At 36.1% G+C, this 16,206-nt stretch overlaps 1 protein-coding gene and 1 non-coding gene across 2 annotated transcripts in view; one reads left to right on the top strand and one right to left on the bottom strand.

Moving 5' to 3' along the window:
* Positions 1 to 51: 51 nt before the first annotated feature.
* The window catches only part of LOC133531926 (uncharacterized), a 31,895-nt gene continuing 15,740 nt past the window's right edge, over positions 52 to 16,206 (top strand). The window contains exons 1-8 of the mRNA XM_061870357.1: positions 52 to 1,102; positions 2,075 to 2,215; positions 5,900 to 6,010; positions 7,156 to 7,356; positions 9,841 to 9,921; positions 11,348 to 11,497; positions 12,336 to 12,506; positions 15,978 to 16,120. Of these exons, the coding sequence (XP_061726341.1) occupies positions 487 to 1,102; positions 2,075 to 2,215; positions 5,900 to 6,010; positions 7,156 to 7,356; positions 9,841 to 9,921; positions 11,348 to 11,497; positions 12,336 to 12,506; positions 15,978 to 16,120 (1,614 nt within the window). The 5' untranslated portion in view covers positions 52 to 486. The remainder of the gene's footprint in view (positions 1,103 to 2,074; positions 2,216 to 5,899; positions 6,011 to 7,155; positions 7,357 to 9,840; positions 9,922 to 11,347; positions 11,498 to 12,335; positions 12,507 to 15,977; positions 16,121 to 16,206) is intronic.
* On the bottom strand, positions 9,071 to 9,177 carry LOC133532316 (U6 spliceosomal RNA). Its single transcript, XR_009801677.1, has one exon. It is a non-coding gene; the product is annotated as a U6 spliceosomal RNA (small nuclear RNA).

Raw genomic sequence — 16,206 nt, 5'->3', positions numbered from 1 at the left:
CATGCGTGCGTGTTACTTCTAAAAAAAAACAAATCAATATGTCGGCACGGGGCGAGGTGTTTGTCAACATTCTATCGATCCATATTTAAAATTTAAGACTTCTCACTAACTGCTTACTATTCTAACAAAAACAAAATTAAACTATTCGGGAAAATCACTTAAATTATTTCAAAGGCGTAAAAAAACAGTGTCAGTGACAACAAGCGAATATTAAAAACTTACACAGTTGAAATCTTCTATCAACACACAAAAACTACAAAAGAATTTCTAATCAGAGTTTTAAGTGGGTTAAGAGACCTTAATCCTAATTATTTTTCCAGCTATTGCTACGAAGTGAAATAACTAGTGAATAGCGAAAACCGCAAAGTCACCATGCCGTGCTGAAAAATCAATAAAATCTGCAGTGTTGCGTTGCTAAGTTTTCGTATTAAATATGCACCTAACAACCTCGTGCGGTCTCAAGATGCTACGATTTGAAATTTGAGAATGGAAGGCTTGTTCGACCAAAGAATGACGCCTATTATAAAGTGTGTTGTTTTGTTCTTGTTTATTTTTACGGCGAGGGCTCTAACTTCGAGACCGCAAGAGCCCCAGGAGAGTAAAAACAGCATCCAGCAAGCAAAACCTTACCATTATGTCCGAACTTTCACTAAATACCATCACAGGAGAACTATCCAGTGGAATAATAATAATAACATGCAAGATTACTGGCCAGTGACCCATGACGGCCATGACCAGCCAAAAGTGGTTGGTAAAAGGAGTGTTCCAAATTTAAAAGTTGTTGATGGTAACTGGCCGATCGTAAGGAAAAGAATAAGGAAAAGGAGTGTGAGCATTCCAAATTTGAATGAATTTTCACCAGATTCAAATTCTGCCAACATAATAGGTGATCATAATGCCATAAGTCCGGGTAGTCCTGCTAAACTAGAGAAATCTAGTAGGAATGGCTTGTCGAATGATGTCAAGAAAGTTAAAGAAAAGACGGAGTATCCAACTACAGTCAGCCCTAAGGTGTGCTTGTATAAGGCCAATAGTATTGCCAGAAGTACAACCAGCTACAATGATGATAAGAATGCTCAGAACACTGTAGAAAATGATTTTGGTAAGGCATTAAATGGTAAAATGTCAATTATAACAGAGTTGCATTTGTTTTGTTCTTTTTAGGAAGAAATAAAATTTAATTGTGTAATACTATTAACTTATCCAACTTTTCTAGTATAGTGAGTCACTAGAGAACTTTATTTTATTATATATGGAGCTTTTTACTTACATAATATATATTATGTTTATTCTTTGCTGACATTATTTATTTCTTTTTTTTTTGTTTCATAATATATCACTTAGATATAGTTAACATAATTAATTATGTGTAAAAATCTCATGTAAATGTTTTGGTAGTACACTGTAAGTTTTGGGTTGAAAAAATAAATGAAATGAAATTTCAAAACATATTTTTAGGGCTCCGTACCAAAAAGGTACAAAAGGAACCCTTATGGTGCGACTCTGTCCGTCCGTCTGTCCATCTGTCTGTCACATTGCTAAATATCTCGAGAACCACTTAAGCTATCAATTTGAAATTTGGAATAGTTATGCTTATGAATAATGTTAACCCAGACACATTGAAAGTATTATTTTTCTTTTTATTAAATATGGAAAATGCTCAAATTGTACATTCCAAAATATTTTTTCTTTTTTTTTCATAGAGAAATAACAATATTTATGAAGGAAAATGTGAAAAAGAATACCATTTCTCCCCTTATCTCCAAAGTTTACCAACAAATAATTATGAAATTTTCACATAATATTAATATTACTATAAATTTAACAGGAAAAATATCATCAGACCTCTATCTTGGTAACTTTTTTTATTAACAAATACATTTCCGAATTCAGTTTGCAATTTACCTAACTTTACGTGTGTTTATTACACCTAAAATTTCTATGAGATTACATTAAATACACCATTTTTCAAATAAAAGATCAATCTTTTAAATAGGTTCACATGAACTAACACTTGGCCGGTTTTTTAAATATTATAGTCAATTGTGTATTATTGCATATTTTTTCATTTTAGATACAGACATACGGGGTGAAATAAAAGACTCAGAACTGAATGGTGAAGCAGTACAATTGGAACAGTGTACAGACCCACGGGCCATCTGTTACACTCTCTGGCGTTACGACAAGGCTGGCAACATCACTGTGCTCGGACAAGGTATTTATTTTATTATGTGGTTCTGTGACATGTAGATCTCGGAAACATCCATGACTCCACCAATTTGAAATATGTCCAAAAACTAAATCAACAATAAAATTACATATAATTATCAAACCTGCACACAAAATTTTATGACTACTCGTACTCAACTGATTCCTCTGTGGTTTTTGAAGCAGGAGCTATGATTTTTTCAAAACAGAATCATATTATCAATATTTGTGTCGGACTGTTATTTAAGGCACTAGGGCCCTTCATACATGACCAAAAACGGTCTAATTGACTATGCCGCAAGGAGAGGCGTGGTTTCAACACTGGTATCAATTAGCCAAAAGAACGAAACAGTCCGACACAGATAATTTCATTATCACGATCAAATTTTGGGACTGTATCGAACTGGATGTTATCGTTTGGGACTGAATACCCCAAAATTTTCTTTCTCCGGTATTTTTAGTTCCATTCGCGTTTTTCCCTATTTTCTTTATTTTCTATACGTTATTTCTACCAACAGATAATTCCTTCACACGCATTTTTTTCTACTCATTATTTTTGCTACACGCATCTTTACCAATGCAATTTTTCATCAATTTGTTTTATTCACATGCATATGCGTTATTCATGTTACATTATAAACAACCTAACTTGAAGAAAAATTAATAAAGAGAATAATAAGTTACATATTAAGTAGTCTAATTACATTAATCTACTTTTCGTAGGGCACTGCAAACATCGAAAATCGAAGTTTCTTCTATCTCCTTCTCTATCACTGGAATCTAGTAAGATTGATAGAGAGACTAGACTATAGAGACAGATATACAAAACATTAATATTATATATTGCAGACAACAATACAATCTACATTATAAACAAATGTTTATTTTTATCAAACAATTATTACAAACTGTGTCAAGTAAACACATTCATAAATATAGCGCTACTAGATTCCATTTTAGCTATGTAACTCTGCACTACCTTTACAGTAACAAAGTGTGGTAGTACAGTCACGTCTAAAAATATCGATACGGACAAAGTGCCAAAAATATGTATACACTACCTTAATATATGGGCAATAAGGTGGTGTATACATATTTTTGGTACTTTGTCCGTATCGATATTTTTAGTCGTGACTATACCACTTTAAACGTCAGTAATATGCAGGGCGTCCCAAGACTGGGACATCAAGGGAAAGTACCTTAAATATCGTAGATAGGATATTTGGCTGAAAGAAAACTACGTTATTTTTAAAAGTCAGTAATTCTGCATTTAAAGATTTTCTAAGAATTACTTGCTTCATCTGGGAATCGAACTGACTTAATAATTTTCTTGAAATTTGACATAAACATTTTACGTTGTTACTTTCTTTTAAAATACTATGTTACTTAAGAAGAATCTTTATTTTTTGTCCATTCTTTCGATTGGCGCCATAAAAATAGAGGTTTTTTTTTTCTTTTAAAAATAACATAAAGTCTTCTTTCAGCAAAATATCCTATCTACGATATTTAAGGTACTTTCCCTTGATGTCCCATAGTCTTGGGACGCCCTGTATATAAGATGTCACAATAAAAAAGAACTCTAACATTTTTACATTATTTTTATTAATTATAAAAAAAATATAACATATCACAATAGCCGGGTCCACACAGAGCGAGCATACGCGCGAGGCACGTCTACACTGGCCGTATTGTGCGTGAGGAAATTGCCTCGCGCGTATGCTCGCTCTGTGTGGACCCGGCTAATGAATAATAATTAATTAAAGTTGTTAAATAACATTATTATTATTTAAAGATACGAATTGAATGTAAGTATATATTAATTCTAGTTTAATTAATGACTTCTCAACGAGTATGCATCCTCCAATTTTTCCATGCCTCTCTGTCGTTCTTTTTCGTCCAGTCTTTACCTGCTTAGAGTTTGCATGACGGATCCGAAATGTATGAAATTACGACCTAACCGACCTAATAGAGACGTACAAAATACTATCTGGGCACTATGACCTCAAGGATTTCCAAGAGATGTTCAAGCGTAACAACAACAACCGTCTGAGAGGTCATCATTTAAAGCTGGAAAGGCATAGGGCTCACAGTAACCCATACAAAAACTTTTTCAGCAATCGAGTGATGAGGGCTTGGAACAAACTCCCAGAAGATGTGGTTTCAGCACAAAATGTGAACCAGTTTAAAAATAAATTAGACAAGCACATTATATCTACTACTCGTTCATGATAACTATCTTTATGAATATTGGATACAGGTCATATCAGTTGTCAAACTGCCTGCCTGGTTATTAAATAATAATAATAATTACCCCGGATCCGCGGATCTTCCCATACTTTCGGATCCATCGTGCAAACCCTACCTGCAACGTAAATCTCGTCGCTCCAGCGTTGTTTTGATCTCCGTTGACCTCTGTTACTGATAGGTCCTGCCCAGGTTGTTATTTACCTTGTCCATTTTGTATTGTTCAAATGCGCATTATAATGGTATTAAGATAACCTATTTACTGCAACAAGTTTCTTATCTGTGAAAATGTAACTATTTAACTTATTATTGCGTAATAAATTATTAAACAAATTCACCAAGTCCCACAGTAAGCGTAATAAGGCTTGAATTGTGGGTACTTAGACAACGATATATATATAATATATAAATACTTAAATAGATTGAAAACACTCATGACTCAGGAAGAAATACAACCATGTATCCATGTTCATCACACGAATAAATGCCCTTACCACGATTTGAACCCGGGACCATCAGCTTCATAGGCAGGGACAGTATCCACTAGGCCAGACAAGTCGTCAGGTAAACGTAAATACCGACTGACTTTCAAATTCCCAACATCTCTGAAAAACAAGGTATTTGATTGAACCTTAATACTTTATACAAGGTGCCCGTGAGCATTGCGAGAGATTTTAACGGTGCATTCCTGATGGCAACAGAAGCAAAAAATGTATGACTTTTTGTGAAATTCGACAAAAAAAATATTATTTTTGTTTTTTTTTCCCTTTTTTGAACACTCCTGTACATAAAACGTAATTTTTATTGATAAACACATAACCTAAAATTAACTAATAAGTTTTTTTTTTATTTGGGGGTAGCCTCTCGAATAATTTTTTTTGATTTTTCGATGTCAATAGGTATGTCCAGAATAGACCTCAAAGTGGCAATACCGCAGTCAAAAATGTGTTTTGTACAGACTTATGGCGAATGAATGATTTTGAAAAACATTTAATTATCTCTGAAACTAGGCCTAATCCAGAAAATTTATTATGATATTTTAGTTTCTAAATAATACCAGGAATGCTTAGTTAAAATGTCTCGCAATGCTCACGGGCACCTTGTACACGTAGAAAAGCGCAATTCATTAAAAGTTTTATAAGAATGTTTATCATGTACTTAACTAAGTGCGTTAGTTAAGTACATGAAGCGTTGCACAATAAGGGAGTTAATACGGATTAAACTCGAGAAAAGGGTTCACGGAAAAATTATTTACTTGTGAAATATCAGTAGACATAATAAAATAACAATTATCAAGCCAAAATATTGTGTACAGAACTTAATTGTTTATACAACGTTCAAGTATACTATAGCGACGTAAAAACAGCGAATTTGGCCTGGTACCTTAATGCCTTTCATTATGTATCAGTCACATAAACTACTAATATTCGACTAAATATTATTCCAGGATGCTGGAAGGCGTCAGAGAGCAAAGTAGACTACTGCACCCGCCGTAACACGAGAGACATCAACGCTACCTTCTGCAGCTGCAGCAAAAGCTACTGCAATGCGGATTTTAGTAAGTATACACTAAATTGTATATATATATGTTAATCATAATGCAAAAAATTACCTATCAGCGTTGGACCTGCAATCCGAAGATGTAGGTTCGAGTCCCACGTTGGCCAGAGTAGTGATTGACATCTGCGATCTGTTACAATATATTTTATATATTGAATATATTTTATATAGATCATGTCATTCACGAAGACGCGTGCCGTGACTCGTATTTTCATGTTATCAAAGGTTAGATTTGACAAAACTGCGCGTCATCGTGGGTTACATGAACTATACAATATACATACATTACGTGTAGACTGAATATTAGTAACAGAGTGCCTACGCGAACACAGGAGTCCGCAGATTGTGGGCATCTTTCTCTGTTACTCTCAATACGCCTTAATTGGAGTAAAAGAGAAAGATACAGGCAAACTTCGGTGATCGCGGTAGGCCCTCAGTTCTTGGGTTTGATCACCAACTCGTTCCAAAGATTTTCACGGAAAACAAAACTTTAAACGATTTTAAATCACCTCACAGTTTTGTTTATTTCCCTTTCTTTCCTCGCAAGTGTGATGAAAAACGTTTGTGCCGCGGGCGGTACAGGAATTACGAACTCGTGTTAAGTAAGCCCTCGGTCTCGGCTTCGGGCTTCAAATAGTACATTACGATACAAGTGCGAAAAATAGGAAATTCGAAACGAGTGGCGATAAATTAAAACACGACCGAAGGGAGTGTTTTAAATCGACACGAGTTGCGAATTACCTATTCGCACATGTATCGTACAACGTTTTACAGTACATATGGCCCTTTAAATGTTCGACACAGTAACGTAATATGCTACTTCTCGCACTAGTGCTATAAAGTAGCCCCATATGTACTGTAAATGTTATTTACAGTAGCCCCATATGTACTGTAAATGTTATTTACAGTACATATGGGGCTACTTTATAGCACTAGTGCGAGAAGTAGCATATTACGTTACTGTGTCGAACATTTAAAGGGCCATATGTACTGTAAAACGTTGTACGATACATGTGCGAATAGGTAATTCGCAATTCGTGTCGATTTAAAACACTCCCTTCGGTCGTGTTTTAATTTATCGCCACTCGTTTCGAATTTCCTATTTTTCGCACTTGTATCGTAATGTACTATTATTTTCAACAGCTTCAATACCAGAAGAAGTAGTAACTCCCCGCGCGGAGTCCACGGTCCGCACCGCGTCCGTGCAGCCCAACTACTCCAACGCCATCGCGTCCGCCATGTTGGCGCTGGCCGCCATCTTGGTCATGGTGCTCGTGCTGAGGAAGTTCTACTGCAAACGGCAGGATTTGGAGAAGGATTTGAGTGATGAGAAACAGGAGAAAGGTAAATATCTACTCGTAAATATGGCACAATTGTACAATCAACCTAAAGACAGACCAAGCTAACTGCATACAACTCTACAATTACAACGTGTGAAAGTGTCTACTGATATCGATTTTTATCATCGCAGATCAAAAATACAGAAATTCAAAATGGCGGCCGTTTTGTTACATTTTTGAACGTCAAATTTCTATGAATGAGACATTGATTAGATCATTGTAACACTTTGTCGCTTCAAATTTGATGCACAGTTATCTTAGACAGATTATACATCTATAGAAGTACTCTGACATCATCAGCAGCATCAAAAGTGAGGGAGTGTCAATATAAATGTCAGTTTAAAGAATTTTGAAATTAATGATGACATTGCCACACTTCAACTCGTAATATACCATAGCGACAGCGATGGGAAGCAGGAAGGTAAATACTTATGAATATAATTAATTATAATAATAAAGAATACATCTAGTCGAACTACTCTGACGCGAGCGCGTCCGCCATGTTGGCGCTGGCCGCCATCTTGGTTATAGTGCTCGTGCTTGGGTAATTCTACTGCAAATGGCAGTAGAATTTGAGCGAAGGGAAGCAAGAGAAAGGTAAACAAGATGTTGTGAAATTATCTCACAGACAACCTAAAAGGCCAATGAAATGAGATAAATAATGTAAACACGTTCAGGGATTAAAACTTTTTTATTTAAAGAAATTAATCGTCAATTTGTCACACGTCAACATGTCAACTGACGTCAACCATCGTTAACTCATAACAGATTGTTTACATTCTTAATCTTGTTTTGTTGGACTTACTTTCTACATATAAAACTATTTGTCATAAACAAATATATTAAATATTTCATAATCATTTGACATAATCCGTCGATCTCTTGCCACCATCAATGTGCCTGCTCTTCTTGAGCCGACTGGCATTATCAGGGATGATGGCAAGAGGTCTGATGGGGTGTACTTAGTTCCTTGGAGCTTGGGACGGATGTTAGTGTGGGATGCTACCTGCGTAGACACACTGGCACCGTCCCACCTCCAACGGACTAAGGTAAAAGCGGGCGCAGCGGCGGAAAGCACCGAAATTTTGAAACGTAATAAATATAAGAGCCTCGGTAGAGAGTACCATTTGGCGTTGAAACTAGGTCCCAGTATGGGGTCCCAGCGCGCACAAGTTTTTTGGAGAAATCGCGAAACGTCTGGTTGACGTAACTGGTGACCGAAGAGCTGGCGGCTTCCTCGCACAACGTATCAGTATTGCGATACAACGAGGAAATGCCGCCAGCATCCTTGGTACAGTCAGCGTCAAATACTTCGTAGCAGTCAAAGTAGCCAAATAGTTCGGTACACCATATATTTAGTATGGTGTACCGAACTATTTGGCCACTATGACTGCTACGAAGTATTTGACGCTGACTGTACAATGCCTCAAGGGCCTATTTTAGATATAACCTAGTTATAGTAATCATCTGTATATATCCATTATGTATATTGTTATTGTAAATAAATACTTTTTACAATATTTCATATAAAATTTAATATGGAAAAAGAACAATCTTACAATCAAATGGTCCTACCCATTGTATTCATCTGAATCATGTTTTTGAACTAAAATTAGTTCGCAGAACCCACCAGTAATTAATCTTTAAGTTGAACGCAGTAACACCAACTTTATAGCCAAAATCACGAAAAAATTATTAGCACAAATTCAAAATGGCCAAAAAATGTGGAACGCTTCACGATTTTGCGTGTCATCCTTGCGCAGGGGCCATGCTAATCTTCTCTGTATCGTTCCAATTTTAGTATATGTACTGCCGAAGCAAGTACACTTAGTAAGGATATCAATTTGTATATATACTAACCACACTTCGAAACTTCGTAAACGCGATTTATGTTTTTTGAAATTTAAATTAAGAAAAAGTTAACAAGATTCAACTTTTTGAATAAATATGTAAATTTTATAGTTATACGTATTAGATTTATAGGTTACTTTGTAAAAATATTATAATTTAGTCCGGGAAAATCAAGAAAATTACTATAACTTCGATGTTTGGACACAGTAACGCCATCTAGTGACGCCGCAGGCAAAATTAGCTGACATCTTGATGACGTTACTCAGCCCCTATATAATGTTCGTTTTATATTAATTTATTTGTTTATGATACTTATTAACGTTGTATGAATTAATAACGTAATTCTTATTATTATTTTTTATACTAACTGTAAGTATTGACATATTTTTTATTGCTATCATGTTCATGATATACAGGTGTTACAATAAATACATTTGTAGGTACATGACACCATTTTAGGGCACTGTTACAGTCTGATTGTATCTTTTTATGTATATATTTATTCTAAATAGCAGAAAAGAAAAAAAAATCGTACTACAATATTCCCAGTAGGTATGTATGTTTTCATTATATTCCCGCCAATCCCCTAATTAGCTCTAAGACTCCAGCATGCATATATAGTATCTGTTTTTTTCAGGAGGCATCATGGGCACCGGGCCTGATGCTTTAGCAACCGGCCTGTCTTGCGTGGATAACCTCACTCTTATAGAACATATCGGTAAGTCACCTGGGTCACTATTTGAAACCACGTTTTTTTTTAATTTATTTATTTATCATAAAGGTACATAACATTGTGACACCATTTCGATCGCAGTTTGTTGGCGAGATAGCGCTCATTTATACATTTTTGTGTTTTTAGTTTACTCTAAATTTTAGTGGCAGTTATAAGCCCATTCCATTGTGGCTTATTTACGTGTTATCAAAGATATACACGGTGGCCAAAAAATAAGTGCATTCACGTTGCCAGGGAGGTTTTGGGCTTATACTGAGCAACTTTTACTTTGTACCAACCCCGTAATCGGGAAAAAATTTTCTGGCTGTTTCATACATTTTAGCTGGTCCATTTTCTATGGAAGGATACATTTTTGCGATTTCGGGGTTGTTCCCATAGTAAAAGTTGCTCAGTATAATCCCAAAACCTCCCTGGCAACGGGAATGCACATATTTTTTGGCCACCTTGTATATAACTTCGTATAAGATAAATAAAGTCTACAAAAAAACGTGCCGGAAAAGTCAAGAAAAAATTATGCTCGAATACATGGCAATATACCTTTGGCCTATACTCGAGTAAATGGCGACAGTGTTTGATTATAACACATATCAGTGAGAAACCATAGGTCAAATAGCCATATGTCATTCTAAGAGTTGTAGTCCTGTGTCGAAAGATGGCGGTAAATTTAGTTGACTACAAAATTTACTTTGACAATACGCCTCTATACTAAACTCTCTTTGGTGTTATTGCTGTCTCCTGGCTAACGCTGGGAAACTAGGTACCTATTACAAAGCGGTACCCATTATTTTAAATTTATTATAGGTAATGTAAGGAATGGAATACAACTTTTTTATTATTATTACAAAGCGGCGTATTTCAGATGTTTTCAATTTGTATCGTTTTTTTTATTAATTTTGATAGTAACTTGTAGTTTTGTAATTTTTTTTAATTACAGTCAAGGCGACACAATCATTAGCCCGTTTTTCTGTCACTATTCTTAACTTCATCGATTGCTCTTATTTCAAACGATACACAGTCGCTTAAAGTTGAATAAAATAAAAAAAAATATGCTCGTGTACGGAATTTTCCGCAGCCGATTTGCCCGCATTGACTTATCAATGTTAGTTTTCTTAATCAATATTTTCCAGACCTTTACAAATACTCTTTATTGCACACCTCAATAAAAAAACCATAAAGAAAGAAAACAGCATCAGAAGTAGAGGTAAACAACATGCGGTCTTATCGTTAAAAAGCGATTTCTTCCAGACAACCTTTAGGTAGCGGAAATCGATAAATCTACACAATTGTAGTAGGTAGATAGTTAGGTTTTAGTTAAGTTTTGGTAACTTAATTTTCATAGTCTTAACTAAGCATTACACTCTTAGCTAATATGTAGATGTATCAATTTAACTCACACAATTTTCATCCGTAGGCCAAGGCAAATTCGGCTCAGTTTGGCGCGGCAGTCTAGGTACTATGCCAGTTGCTGTCAAGTTATATTCAAGCGCCAACGCATGGCAGAAAGAGGCAGCGATATATGCGCTCCCTCATATGTCACATCCTAATATACTTAAGTACTATGGTGAGTATTTTTTTTTAATACGTGGGTCATTTTATTTAAAAAAGTTGTACAGTCACGGACTTTAATTGATGAGCAATTTAGGGTTTACTTTACATTGGACATTGTATACCTTAACCCCCTTATTCATAAACGTCTACTAAAGTTGACAAGCCGCTAATAATCGTTTGTCCCTTTCCTACGTATTGGTATGATGGAAAGGGACAAACGATTATTAGCGGCTTGTCAACTGTAGTAGACGTTTATGAATAAGGGGGTTAGTATTAACAACTAAATTAGCTTGAACCCTTCAAACTTCAATTAAATAGCTCAACAATTAAAGTCCGTGACTGTACACTTCACTTCTTTTTAGTTTATATTATTTCGAAATAATAAAAAACCGTCCCGAGATTTTTATTTCTTTTCTATACCATTTTTATAAACTTTGTAAGACGGTAACGGAATGGAAGGAACAAAAAATCCTTGGATAATTTAGGACACTTTTCTTTTTATGGGATCGAAAGAGATCGTGATTTAGAGTATAAATAACAAATAACTTAAAATAAAATAGCCCACCAATCTAACTTTTAATTTTAAAATATTTACAGCAGTTAATTACCTTTTATTAATAATAATTTAATCAATAAATTACTCTGGATAATTACTTTTGAAAATGTTACTGACGATCGAAAAGTGCATGTTGCGATACTCACTTAACTAAGCATTTATAGACATGCAAACGAGACAAAGTACAGTCAGCAATTTTTTTTTATTAATAATATATTTCTATACAGTAATTAGAATAATTTATTATTTTGAAGCCCAGTCATTATGTTTGGTAACATAATTCAACTTGTTTTAGGAAGCGACAGCCGACCGGCTCTAGAAGGCGGTCCTCGCTCGCAGCTGATCGTGGTGGAGCTCTGCGAGCGCACGCTGCGAGCTCGCTTAGAGGAAGCTCCTCTGACGTGGCTCGAGTTCGCTACTCTCGCACACGGGCTCAGCTCCGCGTTGGCACATCTACATACTAGCAGTAAGTGTAAAAAACTATACTAGACATACCTTTTTCAGACGAGTTCCTAGTTACTATAATAAACATCTATTCGAATCGAAGTGCATTGCTTTCAAAATTCGGTGGCTAGTCTTAAAAATATAAACGTAAGTTGTGTTCTGTACGGCTGTGAGGCCTGGACTCTAACTTAAAAAGAGGAAAGTCAGCTCCTGATAGCGGAAAGAAAAGTGCTCAGGAAGATCCTGGGACCTGTCCGAAGTGACGACGGCTCCTGGAGGATCCGGAAAAATGCCGAGATCGAAGAGTTGGTGGCTGAGCCCAATATCATTGGCGTAACTAAATCCCACAGACTTCGCTGGCTCGGTCACCTACTCAGAATGGGGGAGGATCGCGTAGTCAAGGAAGCGTACTTGGGGCGACCAACCGGCCGTCGACCGATCGGGCGCCCCAGGTACCGCTGGTGTGATGTCGTGGAGGCGGACCTGCGTCGGCTGAATGCCAATTCATGGCAGGAAACCGCGCTGGATCGGGACAGGTGGCGTTCTCTCGTTTCGGAGGCCAAGATTCTTTTTGGATCGCTGAGCCAAAGCAGTTAGTTTAGTTAAGTTGTTTTAGTATTTAAGTGCAGATATCAGTTATTTTTCTATCTGATATAAAAATGCATTAGCTATAATTTTATTTATTTCAGTTAACATAATTTATAATTATGAACCTCCAGTTCTTTTTGTTATATTTTCCTTTTGTTGCGGTACATCTTTTGTATTGTATTTCTGATATGTTAATATAACTGTTTGCTTTCTAAATAAATAAATAAAAAACATTAATTTATTTTCTGACCTTCGCATCTGAAAATCAAATTGGCTATGAATAATATTATCTCTATTTTACTGTGGCAGGCCTGGTTTTAAGGAATGATTAAAACTATTTGACTCAATTGTATTGTGACCCAGGAGACATTAATATTTATAACGGCTTCCTACTGCCTATAAAGCAGGAGGTCTAGGGTTCGAATTCCGGTAAGGACATTTATTTGTGTTCAAAACTCATATTTGTTCCTGAGTTATGGATGTTTGTTTATTTGTTTATTAGGATCACCAACAGAAGATACAATTCACATACTATAATTTACATACTAAAAGAGCACATTTATAATTGATCCCCCACTTAAAGGCAATCACAGCATGCATTATTTAAGTTAAGATTCAGAATAAGACCTTAATATAAATATGATATTAATTAACAAAACGTCTACTTAATACGAACAATAAATTTTCCACACAAAAGTAACCAAGTTAGCCGAGCTAGCTGAGGTTGTCAACAGATAATAATTTGTTTTTAAATGAGGCTTCACTGTCGTGAAACACATCCAAAGAAGGGACATTATTAGCATGCTTGTTGTATAGGCGAGCCAGGCGAGGCAGAGGGGAGTGAGCCAATAGGTTAGTTCGACTACGACGCACATAGAGTAAGGCACAAGGATAACGTGGTAAACGAGACGGTACTTTCAGCCCTATCTGACTAACAATATGCATGCAGTCAATCTTGTCGTTTAGAAGTTTGTACAAGAACATTAGGTCCAGCATAGTACGCCTACTACTAAGAGAAATTAGTTTAAATTGTTTAAGTCTAGCGTTATATGCTTGGCAGCCTGTTCCACGGCGATAAGCAAGATGTCTAGTAAACCTTTTTTGCAATCGTTCAATCCTTTCAATATGTATTTTGTAAGTAGGATTCCAGACAACGCTACAGTATTCTAATTTACTCCTCACAAAACAATTAAAAAGGGTCACCATTGTAGAACATTCTTTAAACTCCCTAGCACATCTTAACACAAACCCTAGAGATTTAAAGGCAGCATTTATTGTCTTATCTATGTGACGCACAAAGCGTAGTCTGCTGTCTATTATGACACCCAAATCTCTTATTTCATTGACCTCTTGCAAAGTTTCGTTAAAAATAATGTACTCTGATGGTATAGGGTTTCTTTTCCGACTAAACTTTATGTGGTAACATTTAGTGGGGTTAAGCACCATTTTGTTAGACTTACACCATTTTACCAACACATCCACATCCTCTTGTAACAGATGGACGTCAGATTGATTTTTTACTACCCGGACCAATTTTAAATCATCCGCAAACAGCGATACAGTCGAATTATTAAATTCATAGGTGATGTCGTTAATAAATATGTTAAAAAATAATGGCCCCAAATTAGACCCCTGTGGTACACCGGAGAGTGCAATATAACAGTCAGACTGAGTGCCTTCTATTACCACAGTTGAAGGCCTGCCTTGAAGGTAAGTATGGCACCAGCTAAGTAAACTACCTGCAATGCCAAACTTGTGCAACTTATGAATTAAGATTTTGTGATTAACCTTATCAAACGCTTTCGAAAAGTCAGTGTAAACCGCGTCTACTTGATAACCACCATCGACAGCCTCCGTAAGGCTGGTGACGTAGCTAAAAAGATTTGTACAAGTCGATCGCTTGGGCATAAACCCATGTTGATAAGGAGAGAGCATACTTTTGACATGATCAAATAGTGCAACATAAACCAGCCTTTCGAAAACCTTGGCCATCGAAGACAATATGGAAACGGGCCTATAATTTGAAACTAATTCACGACTGCCGCTTTTAAATACCGGAATAACTCTGGCTCGTTTCCACACCGATGGAAATATCCCTGCTTTCAGAGATGCATTATATATAATCATAAGTGGCACAGAAAGTGATTTCGCGCAGTTTTTTAAAAATACGGGGGGAATATCATCTGGCCCTTTACCCTTCGTAGCATTTAACGTTCGCAATTGTAATTCAACCTCAAACTGTGTGAAAGACAATTCCCCAGATTCATCTCCCATCAGTATTTCGGCTAGTTCCCCGCCACTTACGTTTGGTTGGTTCCTCGTGTCGCTGTCATCATAAACTGAACTAAAATGCTCTGCAAACAGGTTACTAATCTCTCTAGAATTACTAGCCTGTTTGTCCTCATACAACATAACTGGTGGATAATTTGAACTATTTTTACGCATGTTTTTAATATGGGTCCAGAAATACTTAGGATTTTTCTTAATCTGTTTTTCTATCGAATTTATGTAACTATTGTAACATCTATCTAGTATGTAGTATGTTATCTAAGTATGTATTTTTCTATATAAGTATATATATCGTTGCCAAGTACCCATAGTACAAGCTTTGCTTAGTTTCGAGCTAGGTTGATATGTGTAAGATTGTCCCTAATATTTATTTATTATAACGCCTTATGGTTTTTATAAGCAGATTCGTAACAGCTGGCGCGAAAGTTGTACTTTACTGTCAAAGCTTTAGTAGTTATTCACTATAATTAACAATATCAGTGACATAGGTGGACTAAAAATAAGTAATCCCTTGTTTCCGTGTAAGGTATATTTCTTTAGTAGTCACACCGTATTGTTCAAATGTTTTATTACGGTTGTATTATACATTTATAATACATGTTTTTTTTTTTCACAGCGCCGTCAAAACCATGTATCGTGCACCGCGACGTGAACAGCTCCAATGTGCTTGTGTGCAACGGACAGGCTCGCCTGGCTGATTTGGGACTGGCTCAAGTTTTGCATAGAAATAAAAGGGCCAATGCCGCTGCTCTCACTGAGGTAAGTCACATTTTTTTAAGTTACATTGACGACCGGTCTGGTCTAGTGGGTTGGGTAGTCAACCTGCCTAAAGCCGAGGGTCCTGA

This window comes from Cydia pomonella, chromosome 26, assembly GCF_033807575.1.
Source record: "Cydia pomonella isolate Wapato2018A chromosome 26, ilCydPomo1, whole genome shotgun sequence".
In the NCBI taxonomy this organism is placed as follows: domain Eukaryota; kingdom Metazoa; phylum Arthropoda; class Insecta; order Lepidoptera; family Tortricidae; genus Cydia; species Cydia pomonella.
This window is presented reverse-complemented; position numbering and strand designations above follow the sequence as displayed.